Source organism: Adiantum capillus-veneris, chromosome 25 (assembly GCF_014529385.1).
Source record: "Adiantum capillus-veneris isolate H3 chromosome 25, ASM1452938v2, whole genome shotgun sequence".
Lineage (NCBI taxonomy): Eukaryota > Viridiplantae > Streptophyta > Polypodiopsida > Polypodiales > Pteridaceae > Adiantum > Adiantum capillus-veneris.
In genome coordinates, this window is record NC_140955.1 from 59,599,397 (window position 1) to 59,626,828 (window position 27,432).

The following is a 27,432-nucleotide window of genomic DNA, read 5'->3' on the forward strand; positions in this document are numbered from 1 at the left end:
GGCAGCTTGTAGGGAACCACAGCGTTTATTCCCTCTTTTAAACAATAAAGAAATACCGAAAGGGGCGCCTAAGTTAGAGGCCAATCTAGTGTCGGTCTACTCATACAGGTGCAATCTAGCAGCCTGTATCCCTCTCCCCTTTGTTGTGTCTTGAAAGTACACGTAGAATAGACGACTAATAATGGGTGAAAGCTAAATCAAGGTTTGAAGTAAAGTCTACCGCCCTTTTTGAAAGTACAGGCCGGTTTCACCTTGATCAAAACAGCCGAAAGGAGAAGCTAACTCCTTGATCAAAAGAGCAGAACGGAGAAGCTAACTCCTTAATAAAAAGAGCAGACTGATTGTCCCTCTGAATGTCCCTCGGAAATTTTTGAGCTAACTTGAGTGGTTTTGCATTTATGTTTTGCGGACGATTACTCTCTTTCAAGAAGGGGAGATGTAACAAACTGCTGACATGTCAAAGCCTAAAGAATGGACCCAACTTACACATGACGTGGCTGCCCGAGAGCAGAAACCCTAACCCTAATTTTTGCTAGAAACCCTAACTGCTGAAACCCTAATTTTGGAAATCCTAACCCTAAAACCTGCAAACCCTAATTCTGGAAACCATAACCCTAAAACCTGCGAACCCTAATTCTAGAAACCCTAAGAAGAACAAGTAACAGAAGAAGAAGTCCTACCAACTTATGGGGACCCCGTCCGATGGGGCCCCAAGTGACATAAAGGCATTAAAAATAAAGCAGAACACGCTCAAAAGACTTTTGCACATCAAAATATGATGATGTGGCACCTGTACGGACGTTCCGGAATTCGCGGCGGATTTTTAAGGAAATCCTGAAATTTTAGGAAAGTGATTTTTTGGGGTCAGCTTTTCATATTTGATGCTTTTAGGCTTTGGGCCTTTAAATATGAGCCTTGGGGGCCCTCTCTGGCACTTTTTAGCGCGCAGATTGCAGAGCTCGTGCTCCCCGGCTGTTGTACTTTGCGAATCAACAGTAATATAAAGAAATACTGACAGGGGCGCCAATGTTTGGGGCCAATACTCTCTGGGGTGGAATTCCACCACTCCGTGTCGCGTGTCGTCTTTCTCTCTCTCTCTATTTCAGTTCAGTTGTTATTTAAGTGCTAAAAGTCTGTTCAGTCTGCTCTTTTATATTGGCACGTGGTGCCCGTCTTGTGACACAAGAAAAAGGCAAAGAAGCCTAAATTTCGCCGAGTTTCTGACAGTTCTACATAGGACTCATCCTCAGACAGTTCGGACTCCGACGATCACATGTTTTATGCAAAGAAGAAGCATTTTTATAAAGCCAACCAATATGACTTCCTCGAAGATAAAAGAAAGAAAGTAAGAGAATTCAAAGAAGGTGGACTGTCACAAAGTGATGACGTGGCTACGGACAGTAGAAACCCTACTTTCTGCCAAAAACCTTAAAATTCCTGCAAACCCTAATTTCTGCCAAAAACCCTAATTTCCGAAAATCGCGGAGGTAAAAAAGAAAAAAAAATTATTTGGGATATTTTTGAGCGACGCAAATCTCAGCTTTTGGCCAGAAAAGCATAATTGCTTTTTATTGCTCTGATTGAGAGAGAGAGAGAGAGAGAGAGAGAGAGAGAGAGAGAGAGAGAGAGAGAGAGAGAGAGAGAATTTGCTTTTGTTTTCAGAAACTCTCTATGAGAGAGGGAAAAGAGCTTTTGCTTTCAAGGCTTTTGATTTTGAAGCTTTTGGGGCTCTACTTTTGGGCATCCCTTGTAATCTTTAAATGGTGAGGGCCTCACTTCTCAGGGCATCTGGACGCAGAGTCTGAGAGTGAAACCCTAACCGCTCTCTTGTACTTTGATGATTGATTAATACAAAAAGAAATACCGAAAGGGGCGCCAGTCTTTGGGGCCAATATCTCTAGGCACGGAACTCCGCCCGGCCAGTGTACATCTATTGTGATCTGTGACTTGTTTTAAAGTGGTTATTTGGTGCTGTCGCGGTTGATTCTTGACTTGGAGTGTCCAAGTCTGTTACATGGACAATCGATTAAGTTTGACTCTTTTTCTGGATTTCGAGATGCTCCGAGGGCTTTGGCCTTCATACAGTAGTTTGATATAGCTTTCTTTGGAGGGCATTACTCAGAGCACTCCAACATTTGGAGGGCTACATCTTTCTTCAAGGGAAATGCTCGAACATGGTGGTCCACCCTTCTATTGAGAAAGAAAGCTCCAATTAAATGGTTGAAGTTTAAGAGGCTTTTTATTTCTTCTTGGCTTACTCGGAAGTACGAACGAGATATGCGAACTGCTTGGAATCATCTTCGAATGACCAAGGGAGATTCTCTGGACGCTTTTTGTGAGAGATTTTGGAGCTCTTTTCTACCAGCCTCTTCAAGAAGGTCTCGTTTGAAGAACAGATTGAGCGGTTTTGCTGCGGACTTCCTACAAAGATCCGAGACTATTGCTTGGAAAAAAAGTCAAATTCTATCCAAGAATTGATGGGTCATGTAAAACGGGGTTTTGCCATACATTCGAGCAATCTGACTTACCCCACTGATGAGATCTTGACTTAGAGAACCCAATAATGAGAGTAGAAAGAGAAAGAGTTCCCAAGAAAAGAAAGACAAGGATTCATGACCCCGGCTCACTCTTCGAGAGAGGGCCAACTACATCAAAGAGGGGAAGTGTTTTGGATGTGGGGAACATGGGCACGTCTCCGGGAAGTGCCCTAAAAAGGCACAGCAAGAACACAATGAAGACAGGCTAGAGAGTTCGAGAGCAGCTGAGGAAGGTGGCAGGAAAGGCAAGATGAAAGCAGGACTGGTCTCAGATTGCATGGGTACTGACCCAAGCACGATTGATGAAAGTATAGAACTTTGCCGAGCTTGGGGCAAAGTGAAAGATCAAGAAGCCCTGATTTTCTTTGACGGAGGAGCCAAGGCCAACTTCATTTCACCTGAATTGGCGGCGCGGCTCGAGATCACACCCGATTGGATGAGACCACAAGCAGATGCAGTTCTAGCGGCACCGAGACGCGACGTAGCCATTACACCTGTCATTGGCAAACTTCGGTTGCATTATCAGGGGTATTTGGGGCAGGAGGACTTTTACATAATGCCCTTGGAAGGTTGTGATGTCCTCCTTGGAGTCCCTTAGTACCATAAGAACAACGCTGTGGTCGATTATCGGGCGAAGAAAGCGACATTGACAAATGAAAAGGGCCAAAAAATTGTACTTGATGTGAAATTGAAGGGCGAGTCTGTCCCTATTGTATCGGCTTCGGCTGTTTCGAAATTAATGAAATCCACTCTGTTTGTTTACTCGATCTATTTGAAAGAGTTAAATGATGAACACGGGACAAATATGTCTGAACTTGATAAAGAACGCCAAGATTTTATCCACACTCATGCCGATTGCTTTTTTGAGGGCCTGCCAGGCGAGTTGCCACCATCTCGTCCTGAAAATCATACTATTCATCTGATACCTCGAAGCACACCACCCCACCGGCCACCTTACCAAGTGAGCCGAGCCCAGAATGAAGAGATTATGAACCAAATGAAGAACTTCACTTGGTTCATAAAAAGGGTCTTATCCAGCTGAGTACTTCACCCTATTGCTTTCCAATGTTGTTGGTTTTAAAGAAAGACGAATCTTGGAGAATGTGCATTGATTATAGAGCTCTCAATAAATTCACCATCAAGAACAGATTTCTGATTCCGAGGATCGAAAATATTCTTGATAGATTACAGGGATCCTCTTGTTTCAGCAAGATCGATTTAAAAAGTGATATCATCAGATCCGAATCGCGCCGGGAGATGTCTATAAGACAGCTTTTCCGACGAGCTTCAATTTACATGAATTTTTGGTGATGCCTTTTGGCCTTACCGATGCTCCAACGACTTTTAACCGAATGATGGATAGGATTTTCAGAGAGTACAAATCTTTTGTTGGCACTTTCTTTGATGACATTATGGTCTTCTCCAAGGATGAGGTAGAACATAGACAACATTTGCTACAGGTCTTTCAAACATTGCGAGATCACAAGTTGGTGATCAATGCCAAGAAGAGTGAATTTTTCTTACCGGAGATACACTTTCTGGGACACATAGTCTCAGCAGCAGGTGTCACAAAATGGTGACGTGGCATAACCTTGACACACACACTCTCTCTTGCAAGCTGCTCGAATTGCTGACGCGGCTGGCTGTGTACGGCAAGGCTGACACGTGGCAACTTTACGGAATCCCGCGATTTGCGGCAGATTTTCCGACTGATGACGTGGTACTTTTTGCGGCAGTTTTTACAACTTTTGGCTTTGCTTTTGGCTACGCAAGAGATAGAGAGAGATAGAGCTTTAATTTTTTTTAAGCTTGCTTTATTACCAAGAATGACTCGAGAGATAGAAAGATTGAACCTGCTTTATTTTACCAAGCTTTTGATTTTCAGCTTTTGGGCTCTGCTTTTGGCATCCCTTGTAAACCTTTATATAGGTAGTTGGGCTCTCACTTCTCAGAGCATATGGACGCAGAGTCTGAGAGTGAGTCCCGGCTACCCACTTGTACTTTGCAACAGATTAATATAAAAAGAAATACCGAAAGGGACGCCAATCTTTGGGGCCAATATCTCTATGCATGGAACTCCGCCGGGCCAGTGTCGAATAAATTGTGAACTATGAACTGTTTTGAAGTGTTTATTTGTGGTGTCGCGGTAGACTCTCGACTTGGAGTGTCCAAGTATGTTACACCAAGAGTACAGATGCACCCGGCCAAGATTGAGACTGTAACGTGATTGGCCCGATTTGAAGAATGTCCATGAAGTAAGAAGCTTTTTGGGCTTATGTTCTTACTACCGGCGGTTCATTAGAAAGTTTGCAGAGGTTGCTTCCCCTTTGCATATCCTGACATAGAAAGGAGTCCCTTTCTCGAGGGAACCCACAGAGGTGACTCCCTTTCAGACTTTGAAAGAGAAATTGACTACAGAACCAGTTTTGATGTCACAAGACGTGTAAGGTGCAGCGGAAGTGAGTGTTGAACTTGGCTCAAGGTGCGGCGGAAGTGAGTGTTGAACTTTGCTCAAGATGAGTGCTCCGAACTATGCTCAAGGTTCCTTTTACTTACAAAGGAAGAGCCTTCTATTCCTTTAGTGAGAGAGTACATTGTGAATGAAGGTGCATGAGACTGAGAGATAGAGAGAGAAGAATACGACACCAGAATGTTGTAAAACCCTCCTCCAAAGGCCCCACTCTCTATGGCGAGAGCGGTCTACTTATGATTGCACAAATCTCTACAATGCTTTGGACTTGCCGACGACGATGAGGACGACAACGAGACGGCTGAAATCTGATAACGCTAAGGGCTGAAATCTGCAAATCTTCTATCTGCTGAATTCTGACTCTATGTCGATGACGACGATGCGACGACGACACACTGAAAACGCAGATGCTGAAATCTGCGTTTTCGGGCTGAAACTGCAAACTTCACGGGATCTGACTGTGCGGCGAGGATCTGTTGCGGGAAGGTGAGATCTGCGAGGTTTTGGGGGTTCTACTGCAGGATTTGACTGCTGAAAACTGAAAACGCTGATGTATCTTTAGGTTTCGTCGCGATGGAACTACAAAACGCCGAGGCGTCAAGCTGATCCAAAAACGCTAGGGCTCATCTTTGTCTTGCTGTGGAGAATCTGCTAACGTTGGGGAGTCTGCTTGATCTGCTATCGCCAGAACTTTGCAAGAGCAAAAACGCCAGCTGATCTGGTCCAAAAAACGCCAGCCTTCTGCTGTGATGCAAAAACGCTAGGCCTCTTGGGGGTTCTGCTGAGAAGTTGCCTGTTGAGCGAGTGCTCCTGCTGCCTCTTCTCCCAGAAAGTGCTAGCGCTAGGTTTGCTTATATACAAACTTAGCAAAATTGCCCTACCTACTTTCCAACAAAAGTCACTTAAAAATAATAAGTGAAAAATGTCAAAAACAAGGAAAACAGGTCTATGCACTGTAAAAATGCTCTTGATGGGATTTGATGGTCATGTTGTGTGCAACCAGAGGATATGCATCTAATATAAGTGTCTGGACATGCACGGCCTGCGAACAGACTCACAAAAGTGCCAGATCACTTCCTATCCTAGACTAACTTGATTGAACTTAACCCTGGTCATGTTGTAGCTTGTCCACGGACACATAGGGTTGGATGTGTCACATGACATCTTCGCCGGCCCACTCTAAGGTGTGGGTCGTGCGATACTTGAACTTCATAAAGGTTTGCAATGCCTTCTTCTTTGGGCCGCGCCAAAAGCGACACAAAGTCATCTGAGTCTTCTTCGATGCTTCAACTTTGTCCATAGTCATGCTTCTACCTTCTTTAAGAATCTCCGAGGCTGAAAATTCCTGAAGCCACTTCCGACACAAAAACATGAACATACCTATTCCATGTCAAGTGACTGGAAAAAATCTCGTCTTCCTAAAAGACTGTGCATGCAATGTAGATGAACAAATAGACGGAGTACCAAACCGTTCACCACATATACGCAAACAATGAGATCGAATCTTGTCTTGCTGATCTAAATCAATCAACTGTGGCAATTCACAATGGAAATGCCCATGCTTGGTGCTCATACTTTCTTGTGCTCTTGCTACGAATGTGTCATGCCAAGGAAGACATGGAATGTGACTTCCTTGAATGCAAAGAGTTCATCTTTTCATGAATAATATGCATACATATGTGCTCATTCATGAGTGAAACGTGCTCAACGTACAATATGTCATGCCTAGGAAAAGGGATCACATAAAGACGCTGACTAAAATACAGGAAACGATCACAAATGAGACACACGAACAATGCGTGCTGACTAATCATGCGAACACATAGTACTTCCTGTGGGGGTCCTTTGGATCTAGGCTCGAGAGCCAAGATCGGTTCTTCGTGTTTGATCGAATCTTCCTGTGGGGGTTCTTTGGACCTCGACTCGAGAGCCAAGATCGGTTCTTTGTGATTGATCGAATATGCAATGAGGTTAGCTTCGCTAGAAAAAGCACCAACTAACACATCATCCTTGTGAACAATCACATCATCTTCATGCAAATCATCATGCCTCGTGAGAAATCACATCATCTTCCTGCAAATCATCATGCTTGTGATTGTCATCCCTATCATCATGCTTATCATTATCATTCAAATCATCATGTAAATCATTGTCATTCAAATCATCATGCAAATCCTGTGTATCATGCTCTAAAGAAGTAGAAACTAAGAGAGTCTCTTTTTCCTGATTCTGTGCAATCTTTGCCTACACATTGGAAATGACAGATGGAGAATGAACAACTTACTCTCCACGAATGACAATGGGAGAGTCACTTTTGGCATTGAAAGTGAACGTATTTTTCACCCAATCAATGAGAGGGTTGTGCTCACGAAACCATCTAATGCCCAGCATCATATCACATCCTGAGAGAGGAGAGACAAAAAAATTTCTATGGAAAGCAACTTGTTGAACTGTAAACAACACATCAAGGCACTCTTTCGTGTGAGAGAGTCCATACCGAGAGCGAAGCCAGAGACCTCGAGAGGAGATTTCTGACTAACTTCTATGCAGGCTTTCTCAACAAGAGAGGGACTAATCACATCATGCATACTACCTGGGTTAAACAATATGACAAAACGCTGCCCCTTCATATGACCATAACATTTAATGAGAGACTTATCAATGGGAGGGTCATGAGAAACTTGGGACACACTCGTGTTGTCATTGATTGCATTGACAGAGGAAGTGGGTTCTGTGGATTCTTTAGATTCATTCGATTTCAAACTTAGGACATGTTCTTTTTATGTGACCCTTAATGTGACAATGAAAACAACGACCTTCCTTAGAATAAGTGCTTTGCTCTTCCGACGTGATGTATCCTCCTAAAATTCCTTGTGCTACCTTTTCATATGGAGTGAGCTTAGGTTTAGCAATTGCATTAGCTTTACCCTTAGGTTCATTGGAAGAGTTCTTTTCTGAGAGACTATTGGAAGATTGGTTAGAAGAGTTACCTTTCTTACCGTTCGGAGGGTTCTGAGAGGTCTGAGAGATACTTGTGGAAGTCTTGTTTTCCTTAGGCTTTCCCTTGTTGTGCTTCATCTCCTGTGCGAGAGCAATCGCTACCACCTTGTTGAGATCGATTGGATCGAGCACCTCGACATCATACTTGATATACTCGTCCATTCCATAAAGGAATGCCTCTTTGCGCTCCGCATCCGATTTGCGTAATTGCGTGCCGAGCTGCAAAACACGATTAGAGAGAGACATAACTGGCATACCATTTTGTTTGAGACCGCGCCAATCGTCCTTTAATCGTGCGAGGTACTGAGATGGCATAAACCGCGCCTTGAGCTTGTCTTGGAAATCGGCCCAATTGAAGGAAAGGGGCGTGAATTCGTCGGCTTCCTCTAGGTGCGCGGCTAACTGTGCCTCTTGCCATGCGTGGTATCAATTGATGGCATCACCAGCAAGGTACATAGCTGCCGTCAAAACCTTACTATTTTCTGTCTTCTTAGTTGTCGCAAAATAAGCATTAAATTGACGCAACCAAGAATGGATAACCGTAGCATCCATCTTATCATCATACTTACTGAACTGGATCTTCTCTGTGACTGGGTTGTTGGAGTCCGAATCTCGACTTGCGCCACTTAATGAACTACCAACATCTTTGGCTTGCTTGGACTTCGAGGCGAGAACATGTCGGACCAACTCTTGCATGCGTTGTTCACTTTGTGTCGCACGCTCTGCTTGTATAACCGGCCTATACAACGTAGAGGGCGGTACTATTTCAATTACCTGTTAACTTTACACAGAGCACTGAGAAGGGAAGAGAACACAGTTGCGTCCAACGACTAGAATGTCACTGCGCACACGAGACCGACACCCTGTAGGCCCCAAAGACTGGCGCCCCTTTCCTTTCAGTATTTCTTTATTCAAATTAAGGTAGACGATCCGACCACTTAGCACAAGCTTTCACAAAGCTGTCCAAACCTGGCGAGGGCTGAAAACGCAGGTTTTCGACCGGATTTCGACAGCATAACGGCGCAAAAACCCCTGTAGGTCAAAAACACTTGTCTAGGACGGATTCCCTCGATATCTGGAAGCTTTCTGGTGAGCTGTCACAGAAATTCAGCGGGCTGTAATTCTCTGTTTTTCACTGCCGGGAGCCCAAAAGCCTGTACACGCATCCCAAGGCTCTCACGAGGCTCCCCCGATGTTCCCTTGCAGTTTAGGTGCAAAACCCTAAACCTGCAGAAAAACACAGCAGGCTGTAATTCCCTGTTTCGGATCGTTTTTAGCGGAGCAAACACGCCTAAGCCTGTCCCAAGGGCTCCCGCACGCAATGGGACAGTTCCCCTGTGAATTGGACGAGTTTTCACGCGAGAAAACTCTCCAAACTCGCAATCTTTCGTGATGGAACTGTGCGTACCTGTGGGGGATTAGCAATTAGCTAATCCGGTTCCTGTTCAGAAGGCTCTTGCCTTGGCAAACGCGCATAAACCCCCAGAACTGTACATAGGTCAAATGAGAAGCCCACTAGTGGGCATAACATACTGTACGTAGGGGAGAACGAGAGTAGTATGTAGCGTGCGGGGCATCACTCCCGTCACCATACTGTGCATAGAGGGCAAGGTAAGCATTCCATAGCTTTTGTACCTGCTACAATCCACCTGAGGCTGAAAATGGCGCCCCCTTTGTTGATATGCAGCTCGTTTTTGCCTCCCAGAGTGGCAGAATCGCTCACAGGCTGACACGTCGCCTAGTTTCTGAGTTTGGGCTTTCCCTGCTAAAAATATCTCAACTGGTGCGTCAGTTAACTTGGCAGCAGAGCAATAAAATGTTCCCCTTGTCATTCTAGAGCTAATGACGCGAACACGTTTTCCGATCAAAAATAGCAGTTCCCTAAATTTTAGGAGATGCTTCCATGGCGTCCCTATCGAGCTCCTGACCATCATTGAAGACTACCATTTGACCAACATCTACAATGTGGGTTAATTTACTGGCCCCTTTCAACTTATAAAGTTGCAGTGACTTGACGAGTAGCCCAAATTCCAGTTTGCCGCACACGAGCTTCCATACTCATCAGAATTCAGTGCTAACTGGCCCGGGCAGTCCCTGTCTGACCGACCTAAATCCCCGATGTGAGAAACCCATTTGGCTGCAGCCGTTTCACACTGGCCATGCAATGTCCACTTGCACCTTTTTAAGGGTTTTGGGACAAACAAGTAAAAATAAAATAAATATATCTAATACTTATTTACGGAAGGCAACAGGAAAAATACACCTCCTGGTGACACACCCCACCCTTGAAATACTGCAAGCGACCTCGCTTGCATGCCAATAATACATGCAGATATCTCCTGATATCACATATATTCTATGATGGGAATCCAAGATATACATGCTTCCGGAAATGTAGCGTTGGACGATTAAACAATCCCACCAACCTGGCTACGACACATATATCAAGTATAGAAGTCTTCTAGTGTACTCTTGAGCACAAACTTCTCTAGCTAAATTCTGTATGGAAAGAGTAGATACAATTGCTTAACTACTCTCTTGAGCATCATGAACCATGCTCTTGCCTTTCTCCAGAAAGGTTGCATCAAGTCACTGTGGGTTCCATTTGAAAGGCTTCAAGATACAATTGCAATAGCTGAGGTGAATCAAGCAATTCAGACTCTTCCATCCATTTGGCATCTAATGATGGATAGTTCTTGAACTTCACCAAATAGCGTCTTGCAACCTTTCCTCTAACCTTTCTTTCTTTATGTGCCAATATCTGTTCAGGAACAAGGATTTCATCCAATTCTTCCACTTCGGGTTGTTCCTCATCAAGCATATTCTCTGGCACATCACCAACAAAGGGCCTTAGAAGGCTGACATGAAAAGCATTATGTATTTTCCAGCCTTCTGGTAGCTTTAACCTGTAAGCTACATCGCTGATCTTTTCTGAAATCTGAAAAGGACCATAATATCGCATACTGAGCTTAGGAAACAAGCGTTCCTTGCCTTTCCTTTTCCTTAACCTGGCCTTTTCAAAGCGCAAAAGTACCCAATCACGAAGTGAAAATACAAGTTCACGACGGTGACGATCAGCAGCTTTCTTTTGCTTAGCCTGAGTCTTCTCAAGAGTAATCTTTATCTTCCTGTATGTTTCATCCATATCTTGCACATACTTGTCTGCCTCAAATATCTTGTCCTTAGTCTGCAAAATGGGCGGGACTTTCTTTCCTCCTTCCACTATCTCAAATGGTGCCTTACCTGTTGACGTATGCACAGTGTTATTGTAAGCATATTCAACCAATGGGAGATGGTGTTCCCAAGTTGCCTTGTGCTCTGAGACATAACATTTGAGCAGGTCCAAGACAATAGAATTTGCCTCTTCTGACTGTCCATCAGTTTGCGGATGAAACGAAGAAGAGAACTTGAGCGTAGTGCCCATGTTCTCAAACAATGCCTTCCAGAAAAGACTCGTCATACGTGGATCCCTGTCACTGACAATTGACTGAGGCATCCCATGATATTTAAAGATATTGCTCATGAATATCTTGACCATGTGTTCTGGCTTTATCTTCTTCCTAACAGGAATGAAATGGGCCTGCTTACTGAACCTACAAATGATAGTCCAAATCCCATCATTTCCTGTTTGCGTCCTTGGAAGATCAAAGATAAAGTCCATTGCTATACTTTCCCATGGCCTATCAGGGATCGGCAATGGCTACAACAATCCCGGTTGCTTTTGTCTATCAAATTTGACTTTTTGGCATACTAAGCATGATCTTACAAATGTGTCAACATCTTGACGCAAAGCTGGCCAATAGAAGAATGCCTCAACCCCTTTCACTGTCGCATCAATTCCACGATGCCCAGCATAAGGTGGAGCATGACTTTCCATCAAAATATTTGGCCGTAACTGTTTAGTAACGCATAACTTTCCATGCATCATGAGAAAGTCATTCTTAAGCATATAGTGCTCATGATGTTGCCCATCAACAAGCTGGTCATAGATCCTTGCAAAATCTGAATCTTCAGCATATTGTGTCTTCATTTCGTCTAGTTCACAATGGTACGGAATTGACACTGCTGAAATTTGGGGCTTTCGTGACAACGCATCAGCCACCACGTTCTTTTTCCCTTGCACATGCACAATCTGAAAATGGAACATTGACAAGATGTTTGCCCATCGCATGTGCTTCTCAGACAACTTCGTCTGTGTAAGAAAATATCGCAAGGTTTGATGATCCGTTTGGACAACAAAATCAGCCCCTAGCAAATAGTGTTTCCAACTAGTGAGAGCATGAATTACTGCCTTGGGCAATCCGCAACAGTACTTCTCAATCTGTTCTGACAATGGCACAAACCTGTAAGAGGTGACTGGCAACAGTGCGGCCCAAAACCGTTTATTGTACTCTTCCAGATCCGCACACTGTTTAGCATTCAACTCGTGCCATTCCGTCATCACATCCACTTCAAAAGTGTTTGTCAACCATGCAGGCGCAAAAAGTTGTTTGAATTGGACCCACGTTGTTGGGGCTTGACCCTGGTTCAACAATGCGGTCCACCATTGGAGCGCATTCCCTTTCAAGAAAGTGGCAGCCTTGCATATCTTTGAAGATTCCGTGAAGTTTCCTCCAGCATAAGCTGCATCGAACTGCTGTATGAAGGTCAAAGCCTTTAATTGGTCCTCAGTTCCTCTGAAAGTTTCAAACTTCACTCCCTGCCCACCTTCCTTGTAATCCTTAGGCTCACTCAAAGGAGCCACATTATCATAAACAAGTGCCTGTAACAGTGGTGCTCCATGAGTGTTCATTCCAGCACTCGCATCAACTGTTTTCCCTGTCATATCTGCATTTTGTACGTATGGCTGCGAAAAACCAGCCATACCAAATTGTGTTCCAGGCACTCGAAACTGGCCATAGGCACCCTGAAAACCTGGTTGGACACCCATGTTCGCGTACATAGGGTTCCCCATGCCTGTTTGCATTGTCCCGAACACATTCCCTGGCATATAACCTATGGAAGGTCCAGCCATAGCTTGAAACACTGAACCACCTCCAAAATAACCAGGATAAGTATTAGGTAATGGAAGGGTCTGACGCACAGCGTGTTCATTACTCCCTTGACCATTCACAAACGGTTCCTGTCCAACTAAAGCAAGCTGCTTTGGATCATTGGACACCGCTAGTTGCTCAACCACATCGGCTTTCCCTCGAGCATCATGAGTCCTCTGCGCATTGGAAATCTCCTTTTCCTGCAACGGCTCAGTCGTGCCCTGTGTAGGAGGCTGAAAACCCTGTGTCGGAGCCTGTAGGGATCCCTGCATCCTTTGGTTGTTAGCCAACTACTGAAACATGTCCATGCAACAACGCAGTTGAGTTCTAAACAACCTATCCTCTTCTTGAAGAGTTGAAGGAATTTTCTCTGTGCCATGTGAGGAAGATCCCTCTTCAGGTACTTGGTCTGTCTTCTCTGCCATATCGACAAGCTCTGTGTTGCTTTCACCCACAACAATCCACGCTGCACTTTTTGAAGAAAAAGTGACTATCCCGTCGATGGAACCATATAACCGGCCTATACAACGTAGAGGGCGGTACTATTTCAATTACCTGTTAACTTTACACAGAGCACTGAGAAGGGAAGAGAACACAGTTGCGTCCAACGACTAGAATGTCACTGCGCACACGAGACCGACACCCTGTAGGCCCCAAAGACTGGCGCCCCTTTCCTTTCAGTATTTCTTTATTCAAATTAAGGTAGACGATCCGACCACTTAGCACAAGCTTTCACAAAGCTGTCCAAACCTGGCGAGGGCTGAAAACGCAGGTTTTCGACCGGATTTCGACAACATAACGGCGCAAAAACCCCTGTAGGTCAAAAACACTTGTCTAGGACGGATTCCCTCGATATCTGGAAGCTTTCTGGTGAGCTGTCACAGAAATTCAGCGGGCTGTAATTCTCTGTTTTTCACTGCCGGGAGCCCAAAAGCCTGTACACGCATCCCAAGGCTCTCACGAGGCTCCCCCGATGTTCCCTTGCAGTTTAGGTGCAAAACCCTAAACCTGCAGAAAAACACAGCAGGCTGTAATTCCCTGTTTCGGATCGTTTTTAGCGGAGCAAACACGCCTAAGCCTGTCCCAAGGGCTCCCGCACGCAATGGGACAGTTCCCCTGTGAATTGGACGAGTTTTCACGCGAGAAAACTCTCCAAACTCGCAATCTTTCGTGATGGAACTGTGCGTACCTGTGGGGGATTAGCAATTAGCTAATCCGGTTCCTGTTCAGAAGGCTCTTGCCTTGGCAAACGCGCATAAACCCCCAGAACTGTACATAGGTCAAATGAGAAGCCCACTAGTGGGACATAACATACTGTACGTAGGGGAGAACGAGAGCAGTATGTAGCGTGCGGGGCATCACTCCCGTCACCATACTGTGCATAGAGGGCAAGGTAAGCATTCCATAGCTTTTGTACCTGCTACAATCCACCTGAGGCTGAAAATGGCGCCCCCTTTGTTGATATGCAGCTCGTTTTTGCCTCCCAGAGTGGCAGAATCGCTCACAGGCTGACACGTCGCCTAGTTTCTGAGTTTGGGCTTTCCCTGCTAAAAATATCTCAACTGGTGCGTCAGTTGACTTGGCAGCAGAGCAATAAAATGTTCCCCTTGTCATTCTAGAGCTAATGACGCGAACACGTTTTCCGATCAAAAATAGCAGTTCCCTAAATTTTAGGAGATGCTTCCATGGCGTCCCTATCGGTCTCCTGACCATCATTGAAGACTACCATTTGACCAACATCTACAATGTGGGTTAATTTACTGGCCCCTTTCAACTTATAAAGTTGCAGTGACTTGACGAGTGGCCCAAATTCCAGTTTGCCGCACACGAGCTTCCATACTCATCAGAATTCAGTGCTAACTGGCCCGGGCAGTCCCTGTCTGACCGACCTAAATCCCCGATGTGAGAAACCCATTTGGCTGCAGCCGTTTCACACTGGCCATGCAATGTCCACTTGCACCTTTTTAAGGGTTTTGGGACAAACAAGTAAAAATAAAATAAATATATCTAATACTTATTTACGGAAGGCAACAGGAAAAATACACCTCCTGGTGACAGCCTGTCTTTCTTCGGCCGCCAAGCGCGCTTGATCACGCTCACGCTCCAAGGTTTCTTGTTTGTGTTGGCGTTCACGCTCCAAGGCTTCCTGTCGTTCTGCTTTTCTTTCTAGTTGTGCCATCGCAACGTGATTCGTTTCTTGTTGTTGTGCCATCATCGACTTGACCAACGCCTCCATAGGATTTAGTACAACTCGTGGCGTAGACGGGGAAGGGGGAGGGTCGAGAAAACCTCCTGGTGAGGAAAACTCTTCTTCGCCACTTCCATGCGAAGTATCCATTCCGCTTCGGGTGATGACCATACATTGTGATCTTTGGTTCTTAAGTTCACGAGGAACTTGGATTCTTGTGGATCTTGGGTTCTTGGGTTCTTGGGGGTCTTGAGTTCTTGGGTTCTTGAGGGTCTTGAGGTTCTTGAGGTTCTTCTTTCGCTTGCAATCTGTGTTAGAGAAGGATCTTCTCTTCACCCGAGTTCTGCTCTTTTCCGTGGGCGCACTCCTTGGCAGCCTTGCGCTCACACCAAGGTTGCTTTTTCCCACCTCAAGTCGATTGGCCGGCCGCTAAGTGCACAGTCTGCTCTCAATGAGTGAAAAGAGGCACAAGGGGAGGCTGGACAAGCCCTTCTTTCTTGGGATTCCTATCACTCTTCAAAAACACGATTAGGAATCAACACGCCCAAGAGGACTTGGGTTACTTGCAACTGCAACAAGCAAAAAAAATTATGTGGTTCTTGTGGTTCTTTCCTTGAGTGATACAGAACACTGCCAAAGCTTTGATGCCAATGTAAGCTGCAGCGGCAGTGAGTGTTGAACTTTGCTCAAGATGAGTGCTCCGAATTGTGCTCAAGGTTCCTTTTACTTACGGAAGGGAGAGCCTTCCGTTCCTTTAGTGAGAGAGTACACTGTGAATGAAGGTGCATGAGACTGAGAGATAGAGAGAGAAGAATACGACACCAGAATGTTGTCAAACCCTCCTCCGAAGGCCCCACTCTCTATGGCGAGAGCGGTCTACTTATGATTGCACAAATCTCTACAATGCTTTGGACTTGACGACGATGTCGACGACGACGAGACAGCTGAAATCTGAAAACGTTAAGGGCTGAAATCTGCAAATCTTCTATCTGCTGAATTTTGACTCTGTGTCGATGACAATGTCAATGATGACGATGCGATGACGACGCGCTGAAAACGCAGATGCTGAAATCTGCGTTTTCCGGGCTGAAATTGCAAACTTCGCGGGATCTGACTGTGCGGCAAGGATTTGCTGCGGGAAGGTGAGGTCTACGAGGTTTGGGGGTTCTATTGCGGGATCTGAATGCTGAAAACTGAAAACGCTGATGTATCTTGAGGTTTCGTCGCGATGGAACTGCAAAACGCCGAGGCGTCAGGCTGATCCAAAAACGCTAGGACTGATCTATGTCTTGCTGTGGAGAATCTGCTAACGCTGGGGAGTCTGCTTGATCTACTATCGCCAAAACTCTGCAAGAGCAAAAACGCTGGCTGATCTGGTCCAAAAAACGCCAGCCTTCTGCTGTGATGCAAAAACGCTAGGCCTCTTGGGGGTTCTGCTGAGAAGTTGCCTGTTGAGCGAGTGCTCCTGCTGCCTCTTCTGCCAGAAAGTGCTAGCGCTAGGTTTGCTTATATACAAACTTAGCAAAATTGCCCTACCTACTTTCCAACAAAAGTCACTTAAAAATAATAAGTGAAAAATGTCAAAAATAGGGAAAACAGGTCTATGCACTGTAAAAATGCTCTTGATGGGATCCGATGGTCATGCTGTGTGCAACCAGAGGATATGCATCTAATCTAAGTGTCTGGACATGCACGGTCTGCGAACAAACTCACAAAAGTGCCCGATCACTTCCTATCCTGGACTGACTTGACTGAACTGAACCCTGGTCATGTTGTAGCTTGTCCACGGACACATAGGGTTGGATGTGTCACGTGACAAGACGGGCACCACGTGCCAATAGAAAAGAACAGACTGAACAGACTTTTAGCACTTCAATAAATACAAAACTGAGAGAGAGAGAGAGAGAGAGACGACACGCGACATGGAGTGGCGGAATTCCACCCCAGAGAGTATTGGCCCCAAACCTTGGCGCCCCTTTCAGTATTTCTTTTTTTTGCATCCACACAGTACAAGCCGGTACTCCAAACTCTACACCTTCGCGAGGAAGCATGCCAGAGAATGAGCCCTAATCTCATCTTTAAAGGCCCTTGGCTTGAAAAGCAATCACAGTGAAATGCCTTCAAAACTCAAAAGCTTCTGGTCCAAAAACAATGCCAAAAAGCTACCAACGCGTTTTGCGGAATTCCGTACAACTGCCACGTCAACAGCCAGTGCAAAATGCGGAGCGTCCATACAATTGCCACATCATCAATTTTTGTGTGAGTTTGTGTGTGGGTCTTGCTTTATTTTACTTCCTTTATGTCACTGGGGCCCCATCGGACGGGGTCCCCATAAGTTGGTAGGACTTCTTCTTCTATTACTTGTTCTTCTTAGGGTTTAGGCCCCTCGACCGGCATCTACAAGTTGGCTCCCTTCTTCAAGGCTTTGACACGTAGCAGTTTGTGACATCTCCCCTTCTTGAAAGAGAGTAATCGTCCGCAATTACAGCATATTTGCAAAACAACTCAAGTTAGCTCAAAAAATTCCGAGGGTCATTCCGAGGAACAATCAGTTTGCTCTTTTTGTTAAAGAGTTAGCTTCTCCTCTTGGCTCTTTTGATCAAGGAGTTAGCTTCTCGTTTCATCCAGATCGGAACTCTCGATATTCCGGCGTAGTAAAATTAGCCATCACACCCAGACCGTACTGATCTTCCACGCGTGTCTTGATGCACTAAAATTACATACCCAGGCAATTTCATCCAATTAGGAATATTGAGTGGTTGGCACATCACAATGCAACACAAATGCTCACATATGCATGTTACAAGACATAGAAACATAAAGCCGCCGATGAACACTCCTCCCGCATAACCTAACAAGGTCCGGGCCGGGAAATAATCAACGATTCCCTCATCACTCCTCTCGCATAACCTAAAAAGGTCCGGGCCGGGAGACATAGAGGCCTTTTACAACCAAACGCCCCCCAAACCACAGCCTGCGTCGTTTGGAGGTGCTGAGAATAACCACTGCTTAGACTTCTTAATACTCCTCCCACATAACCATCCAGGTCCGGGCCGGGAGTCGCAACAACAATACTCCCCCCGTAAAATAACCACAAGGGTCCGCGCCATGAGTAAAAACAACACTTTTCAATCATCATTTCTCACTACTCCACCCGAGAGAAAAATCACCAATCATTGAAACTAATATTAAAACCAGAGTCAAACATTTTAAATCGGCACCTAAACAAGTTCAAAATAGATACCATCCATTTCAAACAAATTTTCACAAACAATACTTTCTAGCTATAAAGAAAAACAAGCAGAGAGAGGTTTTGTTCGCACAACCGAACTTTGAGGACGATTGGCTTGTCCTTCTGCATCACGGTGATGGTTCGGTTCCGAACCTGGAGAGTCGCATCATTCTTGTCGTGCCAAGGCATGCCCAAGAGAACGTCGCAATTGCCCAACTTCATGATGTGGAAATCAGCTTTTCCATGATAATCTTGAATAGTCATTGGAAGAGCACCAATGAGCGGTACTACTTTCTGAGTTTGCCCTGTGGCTAGCTCAGCTTCAATTTCTCCACCCTCTGCATCATAATCAAGTGCATTTGCTGTAAGAATTCTGGATGGATGAAGTTCTCTGTAGCTCCGGGGTCAAAGAAAATAAGGGCTTTGAAGCCATTGACTTTGCCATATGCTCGACACAATTCATTTGTACTCTCAAGGCGTATGCCATAAATATCAGGAACTAGTCCAATAGCGGGTCTAGCTCTCTTAGCAGGAGGTGGCGCTGGGGTTCTCTGGTCTATTAGTGCGTTTGGGACAATTATAATGATTATGCCCTGTTTGAAAGCATCCAAAGCATCGACCTTCTTGTAGTAAGGTGTCTCATTGTTGAGGCGTCAAACAAGGCCTTTGCGGTTGATTTTCACGAGACTCTCGAGAATTTGTTCGTTGTTGCCAAGAGTTGTGGTTAGTGGCCGGAGATTCTTCTATGGTAAACTCTAGCTTTCCCTTCATCGGTTTGTAGCCGACCGCGGCATGGTCCATAAGTTCTTGCATGGTGGAGACCTGCTTGGATAGACAATATTCCTGCAATGGTGATGGTAGTCCAATGGTGTATTGCTCACATTGGGCCTCCAAGGGAACAGATCTAAAGAAGGACACCGAAAGGTACACCTCGAGAAACCTTTGGTTATATTCGTCCATGGTTTCGATGGCAAGCATTTTCAAGTTTGCCCCACTCTGCCAAAATCTGAACTTCAAACATAGAAGTCACGTAACTATATGCAAAAACTGTCTTGAAAGCCTGCCAGGTCCTTGGAGTATGCGGTTGTGTCGCGATTGAACTCCACCATTGCATAGCATTATCTTTAAGAAATCCCGCTGCTCAAGAAATCTTAAATTCTTCTGTATAGTTCCCTAAAGCATAGATGTTGTCGAATTGCTGTAGGAACTGCAATGCTTTCTTGCGATCTTTCACCCCAGAAAAAGTGAAAAATTTGACTGTCGTGCCACCATCTTTGAAATCTTTGGGTTGGTTAGGCGCATATCCCGGGTATGGATAATAAGGGTATCCATATGGGCTCCAACCATTGTAGCCTGGTGGCGGTGGTGGTGGTGGAGGTGGAGGCAATGGCGGTGGCAAAGGCGGTTGCATTGGATCAGGGTCACATGGCTGCACCATATCCCTGGAAACTCCCCTCATCGAAAAAGACGACTGAGAAATTTGCCAGTTGGAAGCTCTCGTACTTTCAGGTGCCGTACGAGGAGGTACCACCTGGGGCATCAGAGGGGGTAACATGTAGTTCAAAAATTGTTGAAAACTTTGCAGCATCGGAAGATTCTGTTGAGGATGCCGCGAAAGAATGTCGTGGAGTTCGTTGAGCAAAAACTACAAATATTCTGATGAATCCATGAATTCCAAGTCTTGGGTTCTTTATGGCTTATGACCTGTAAGACACAACGATGAAGACGGGAGCGCGCCCGATGCGCGATGAAGTAAGGGTGGGAGTGGCTAATAAGTCCGGGGTCGGAGGCCGAAAATACCTCAACTAAAATTCCAATAGCTTTGTCTGCTCTTTTGTAGGACCGGTATGCTTTCTTAAAAGCACACGCCTGATGCTCTGATACCACTGTCACAAGACGGGCACCACGTGCCAATAGAAAAGAACAAATTGAACAGACTTTTAGCACTTCAATAAATACAGAACTGAGAGAGAGAGAGAGAGACGACACGCGACACGGAGTGACGGAATTCCATCCTAGAGAGTATTGGCCCCAAACCTTGGCACCTCTTTCGGTATTTCTTTATATTGCATCCACACAGTACAAGCCGATACTCCAAACTTTGCACCTTCGCCAGGAAGCATGCCAGAGAATGAGCCCTAACCTCATATTTAAAGGCCCTTGGCCTGAAAAGCAGTCACACTGAAAAGCCTTCAAAATTCAAAAGCTTCTGATCCAAAAACAATGCCAAAAAGCTGCCAGCGCGTTTTGTGGAATTCCGTACAACTGCCACGTCAGCAGCCAGAGCAAAACGCGGAGCGTCCGTACAACTGCCACGTCCTCAGTTTTTTCGTGAGTTTGTGTGTGGATCCTCCTTTATTTTACTTCCTTTATGTCATTGGGGCCCCATCGGACAGGGTCCCCATAAGTTGGTAGGACTTCTTCTTCTGCTACTTGTTCTTCTTAGGGCTTAGGCCCCTCTACCGGCATCTGCAAGGTGGCTCCCTTCTTCAGGGCTTTGACACGTCAGCAGTTTGTGACATTTGACTTTGCCAGATTTGCAAAATTCATTCGAAGTATATTGTGATGCCTGTGGTCATAGACTGGGTGCGGTTTAAGGCTTATATTATGGATCGTGGGATGTCTAGCCACAGGTAAGGCAGTTTCTAGGTTTCCCTACATAGAGAGAATCCCCCTCCCCTCCCCACTGTATTTGTTCATACCAGTGAGTGCAGGGCTTGCTAGCGTTTAGGCTTAAACATTCGCTCTCTAGTGTTTCTCTCTGTGCCCACCTCTCTCTAGTGTTTTCTCAAACCTCTCTCTCTCTCTCTCTCTCTCTCTCTCTCTCTCAAGCATGCTTATGAGCCTTCCTTACCTCCAGCTCTTCCTAAGCATTGGAGCGTGTCTGTCTATCAGCTATTCGTCTGTAGGCGAGGGGTTGCTGCTGGTGTCATGTGGTTGAAGAGGCACGCAGAAGGTGCACACTTGCAGGTGACGCGTCGGCTGCAAAGCAGACATGTGCATGAAGCAGCTAAAGATGACGTGCATGTAGATTTAGGGGCACTTAAATTGGTCGTGACAGCAACAAATTGTTCGTGAGCAACTACGCGCATATCGAGGTAATGCGTTTCAGGTCAGGTCGTCAGTTTTTTCTTGTCTGCGTGTGTACTGTATAGTAGGCAACACCTTGCAACCCATCATTTGTAGCCAAAAGCAGAGCCCCAAGAGCTGCCCCAAAAGCTTTCAAAAATAAAGCAAGTCTTCTCACAAGCCATCTTTAGTAAATAAAGCATCTTAAAATAATGCCCCAAAAGCTGCTTTATTTTGCGTAGAATTCAGCCAGCATGCGTAGGGAAAAAGCAGACCGTACTACTGCCGTAAAAGGCGCCGCAAAACACCGGATTCCGTACAGCCATGCCACGTCAACCCTAGCAGTGTGAAAGCCGGAAATCCTACCACGCCAGCATTTCAGCCGGCCCTAGCCACATCAGATGTGTGTGTATACAGTCTGCAACCCTAGGGATATGCCACGTCACTGGTTTGTGACAGCTAGAAGAATGAGCCCTTGGCTCATATTTGAAGGCCCTTGGCCTCCCAAAAGCAGTTTACATGAAAAGCGATAAACTCAAAAGCAACTGGTCTAAAAGCTGGCGCTGAAAAGCTGCCCGACATAAATCACGGAAATCTATACACCGGCCATGTCAACAGCACAAATCGAGGAAATCCGCATCGCAATTTCCGATCGTCCGTACAATTCTACCATGTCATCAATTATCCATCTGAGTAGTACTGCCACAGGTCATGTCACAAAAATACGGAAGCGTAAACTAACGTTTAATTGCACTTCAAATACTCAAGAGAATTAGAGGGAGAGAGAAAACTTGACACTCCATTGGGGACCAGAAGATGGGCTGGTCCCCCCCCATAAAGAGAATATCTTTATTACTAAGGGAGAATCTTTACAAGCACAGGAACGGGGCATACGCCCGTCCTCTATTCTTTCTTCTGTTCTGTTCTGACTACTGACTGAGAAAGTGTTTCCACTTTCTTTCTGCTTAGGGGATTTCCCATCTTCTGCGAGACTGGTTGGAAGCTCTCTAAAAGAGAGTCTATCTTCCAAAACAGCTCATCGGAAGCTCTCACAGAGGAGAGTCCATCTTCCGTTATGTGTTGCCTTCATGCTCATTCATTCATGCATCGAACACAAAAGAGAAACAAGCAAAATGCACACGCACATGCTTGCTGTAATTTTCTGCACATAACCTGAAATTCTTACCTGTGCACACCCCTATGCCGAAACAGAGATCTTCTTCGCAATGGAATCGCGCCAAACTTGATGTAGACTTAGGATAAGGAGAGAGAAGAGAATTTCTATGGCTGATCTGCTGAAAACAGCCCTAATCGAGGTGATTAGGGGCTGAAAACAGAGAATTACAGCAGCCGCACTCTGCTAAGAGAGCGTCTACGGCAGCTCCTCGCGATGAAACTTCACCAGAAGGTGTCTATGACTATGAGATCCCTTGTTCTTGACAATGGGAGCACAAGGCTACCACATATGTCGCAAGGGGCTGCTCTCAAGCTTCAATGGAGGGCTCCACCGTGTAGAGCACGCTCACATTAGGGAGGGTAGGTGCACTGCCAACCCTGAAAATGGGGGAGGGGGGCTCCTAAATAGCCATCAGGGAGAGGGGGCGCTAGGAAGAGAGAGAGGGTGAGAGTGAGTGAGAGAGAGTTAGTTTGCATTGGTAAGTGTGCCACTTGGCACACTTACTTTAAAAACTTAAAAACCATTCAACTTTTGACTTTAAAAACTTCTAGCTCATTAATTAAAAATGTGCAACTAACTAACAAATGCTACCAATGATTCTTTTATGAGAACACCAAAGGTCTGCCGGCGCAATGCCGCACTTGCACTGCACCGCCTTTACCTGTTCACACTTGTCAGGCCGCCTGCCCGGGCACGGACCATTAAATTTAATTTAACGAAACTTACCCTAAGGCTTTATTAGCTTTATTAGCCTTAGGGTCACTGTTCTAAGGACCCCATCTCATTCATGTGCTTGTACTGACGCGCGTATTTTTCATGAGCCTAAAATCTGAGGCTACTGCTTACCCCTTTCTGAAGACCCGATTTCCCAATCACTAGGGCTTCAGGGTAATTTCTGCTAAGGTCCCTCTGAGGTGTTGTGGCCCGCATTTAGGCTCACCTGAGGCCTTAGAACTGCTAGGTCTATTCTGGTGTGCACACAACTAATTAGATAATTCTTTTCTCGTAAATAAATTAATTATTTACAAAGTCTGACTTAGTTACAGGTCATCATTTTGTGACATAGGGAACCTCTTGTACTAAGTTTCAATCAATCAAACACACGGTCTCTTAAGTCTCTTGTCATAGCTTTCATGTTCTCTTCAAAAACATAGTAAAAAAGTAAGAAATACTAGAGTTAGCGTACATTCCTTATAATTTTTTTGAGTCTTATCAGCCACAACCCGAATGGTATCATTGTCACGACTGGTATTTGGCAAACCAGCAATAAAATCCATAGAAATACTCTACCAATTGGCATCGGGGATTTCTAATGGACATTGCAGGGATTTCTAATGGATGTAGCACGCCAACTTTCTTAAGGCGCTATGCCTTATTGACCTGACACTAAGAGCACCTCTTCACATAGCTCTCTATGTAAGAGCGCATCCTTGGCCAATAGAAATATCGTTTGATCAATGCTAAAGTTTTTTGGATACATGGGTGTCCACTGTTAAGAACATCACGGCATTCAAACAAAATCCAATCTCATCGATTTCTCGCACAAAGACTTTTTCCATTTCTATACAATAGTCCACCTTTAATAAAATAATGTCTGTGTCTCGTCTCTTTAGCGCGACTCACTTGGGTCTCCAAATCACCCAAGCCTTTAAACGAGAGCATCCTACTTCGACTTCGCTCCATATCTTGCCAAAGTGGCTATCGAAACGCCATAGCCCTCAAAGAGAGAGGGTAATTCGTCGAAATCTCAACCATAGACAAAGCACCAACCTCAGGAATCCGGCTGAGTGCATCCGCAAGTCAATTGCTGAATCCCTAGGTATATATCCAGTTGACACCCTCTAGTATCTCCCCTCCCTTTGTAAAAAACAAAGCCTCTATCTTGTTACAACGATTATACACACCAATGAATTTTGTTGGCTTTGTCACACTCTCAAATAGGATCTCTTCCCCCATAAATGATTGTAGGGTGAGGCCCAAACAAATCTATTGTGCTTGGATTACGTCATGCGTGTACACAAGTATTGATAATTGCACTCAATTGGCACATCTCCCATTTCCTCCTAGTACAAAACTCTCTCATTATTTATTACCAAAGAATGGTTCATGATAAGGAGCATCTATATTAGACCCCTAATGACAATTGAACTTGAATAGAGAGATAGACAAAGAGAGAAGATTCGACACGAAGTGGTGGAGTTCCTCTTCCAGATGCACTAGCCCCAAAGACTTGCACCCCTTTTGGTATTTCTTTCTTAATTGATGATCACAAAAGTAACAACAGCAGAGGGTCTCTTCTCTGTAGTGCTCCCACGCTCATCAGCTAAAGAGAGCCCTGAGCACATATTTAAAGGTACATTAGGCCCTAAATCTGGGCATCCCACTCTGATGCTTTCCATCCCCAAAAGCAGAGCCTGCCAGATTTCTGGCCATACGGACTACCACGTCATCAGCATGATTTTTGGTGCAATTTGCATTGGTGGAGCCACGTCTCAGCTTCATCAGCATTTGGGGGTTTTTGTCCGCAAGGGCCCACTCTAAGGGCCTAAGCCCTTTTAGGACCATGCGACATCATCAACTTGTGACAGAGAGTCCATCAACCAAATCATACTTTAATTGATGCCACTTACACAAAGGGTGACAGAGCCTCCTAAGTGGGCTTCGAGAAGGTACAAGATAATTGTTGATGTCATAACATGATCAAAATAGGAAACTTCCACTAGATCACTATTAATTTTCACGTGTTTGGCACCTAAATTTGCAAAAGAAGCAAACATTGGCAATTCCAATTAATACCAGAAGAAATTTAGTACCTCACAACGAGATAGGAAGTCAACTACATGAAATCCAAGCTCCACGTCAATTTGTTCTCCAAGAAGGGCAAGGGAGTGCAAGATCCAAAAACACAGCCAAGGTCGACTGTAAGTGCACAAGACAAAAAATGGAACAAATAACTTTGGTAAAGATCCACTGCAATTACACACTCACTTGCATGTCTACAAAATCTCTAAGTGCATTGCACTGAAATGAGCACACTAACATAAACTCTCAGTCCAGCCATCATACTTCAAAACATAATCATACACTCAGCACAAACACGTTCCCTTGCCAATCCATAAAGGTCCCCTCTAAATGTACAATACCTTCTTCAGGGGATGCTTCTTCATTTTAGTATGGATTCAAATTGTTAGAAAAGTCACAAACAAAGCATTATAAATTGCCAACTTTGTACGCTACGTCATGAAGCCTGGCTACAATACTATGTTCAGGGATTACATAGTTATATATAGTAAAGATGACATCTTGAAAGTTTTTAGGGTCCATCAGGATTTCAAATGTTGAAAGTGTCAAGTAGATCAAATATATTATCATGCCTTGAAAGGCAAAGCTTGTCAGTAGATTACGGATACCTTGTTCTTAAAAAAGTAGAAAACAAAAGACAAGGTCCATGAATTGATGGCATCCTTTGTTTCGAGATCTATGGAAGCCAACGTACTTATTAATCCAACAAGCCAATTAATAGATGAAACTGGTGCCACTCAAGTAGAGAACACCTTACTTGGCGTCCAGTACACAAAAGCTAGGGCCAAGTTGTGTCAACCCTTTCAAACAAAAGCCAGCATGCTCGAGTCGCCATAATTCAAGTCTGCACACCCATGTAATCAGAAACATGCAGAAGATACGAATGAGCTTATAATACAAGAACTCTCAATTCGTGCTCTCTTCAGCCCTATTAGCCCTAAAAAAATTAGCAACGTAAATTCAAGCTTGCGCAGAAGACGCCATGGAGTGAGCTTAATAACTTACAGCAAAGAATGATGGTGTGCTGACCCAGATGCGAAAGCTTGCAGTATTACTTTAACTTTCTCCTCTAATTCCTTCTGCTGTGTTTGAGTCTCCGTGAGCCCGTCAGCTCCACCCTTGCAAGCCATTTATCTCTCTCTCTCTCTCTCTCTCTCTCTCTCGTGAGTTCAAGACGTCTCAAGAGGTAACTTTGCTCTAGCCTATCAGTCTCTTGAATCAAGAGACTCCACTCCTCGTTTGAGGTTTTTTCCTATTTGTTTGAAATGGATGTTATATGTTATAACCTGTGTGTGTGTGTGTGAATAGGAATAACCTTTCTATCACCCCCAGGTGTGGTAGATTGGTCATCTTAATTCCCTCTCGAATAATCATGTAGCACATGCCAATTGCGATCAAATTTAGCTCATCGAACTTAGGGTCTATAAGCCACTATTGAAGGACATTAGAAGCCAATACTGAAGGACATTTATATTGTTACCCGCTTTCGTCATCATTTTAACTTTTGTAATGTCAGTTTGATTGTACAACTTATTCAAGGCAAGGTTGTTATAGTGTTGGATGTCTCATTTGTGAGTACATATTAATTATCGTAGTAGAGTTGTTGATGTAGTCCTGCACATGAGCTTCATCTATAATACATGCACCCAAGGTACAATTGATCTCATCTACGGATGGTTTTCTTTCACGAATAATGTCCAAGAACTAAAGCAAATCAGGGTTCGTTGCATGTCTTACAGAGCATGACATCTTGTACAAAATTGTATGTAGCCAGTGGACTGAGCTTGTGATATGGCAGGTGTTACAAAGCTCCCATGCGGCGTGACTACAAATTGGGGGTAGTTCGGCAAGAGAACGCATTTGTTGATGAAGGGATCTGCCAATGTATTGCTTGTTACGTTGACATTTTTTCTTACAATAAGGT

At 44.7% G+C, this 27,432-nt stretch overlaps 1 protein-coding gene across 1 annotated transcript in view; it reads right to left on the reverse strand.

Moving 5' to 3' along the window:
• ERA1 (Prenyltransferase family protein) overlaps positions 1-26,742 on the reverse strand; it is a 42,147-nt gene extending 15,405 nt beyond the window's left edge. The window contains exons 1-3 of the mRNA XM_086499644.1: positions 26,514-26,742; positions 26,266-26,352; positions 25,520-25,625 (exon numbers count right to left, since the gene is read on the reverse strand). Coding sequence (XP_086355770.1) covers positions 25,520-25,625; positions 26,266-26,352; positions 26,514-26,638 — 318 coding nt within the window. The 5' untranslated portion in view covers positions 26,639-26,742. The remainder of the gene's footprint in view (positions 1-25,519; positions 25,626-26,265; positions 26,353-26,513) is intronic.
• Positions 26,743-27,432: the final 690 nt, after the last annotated feature.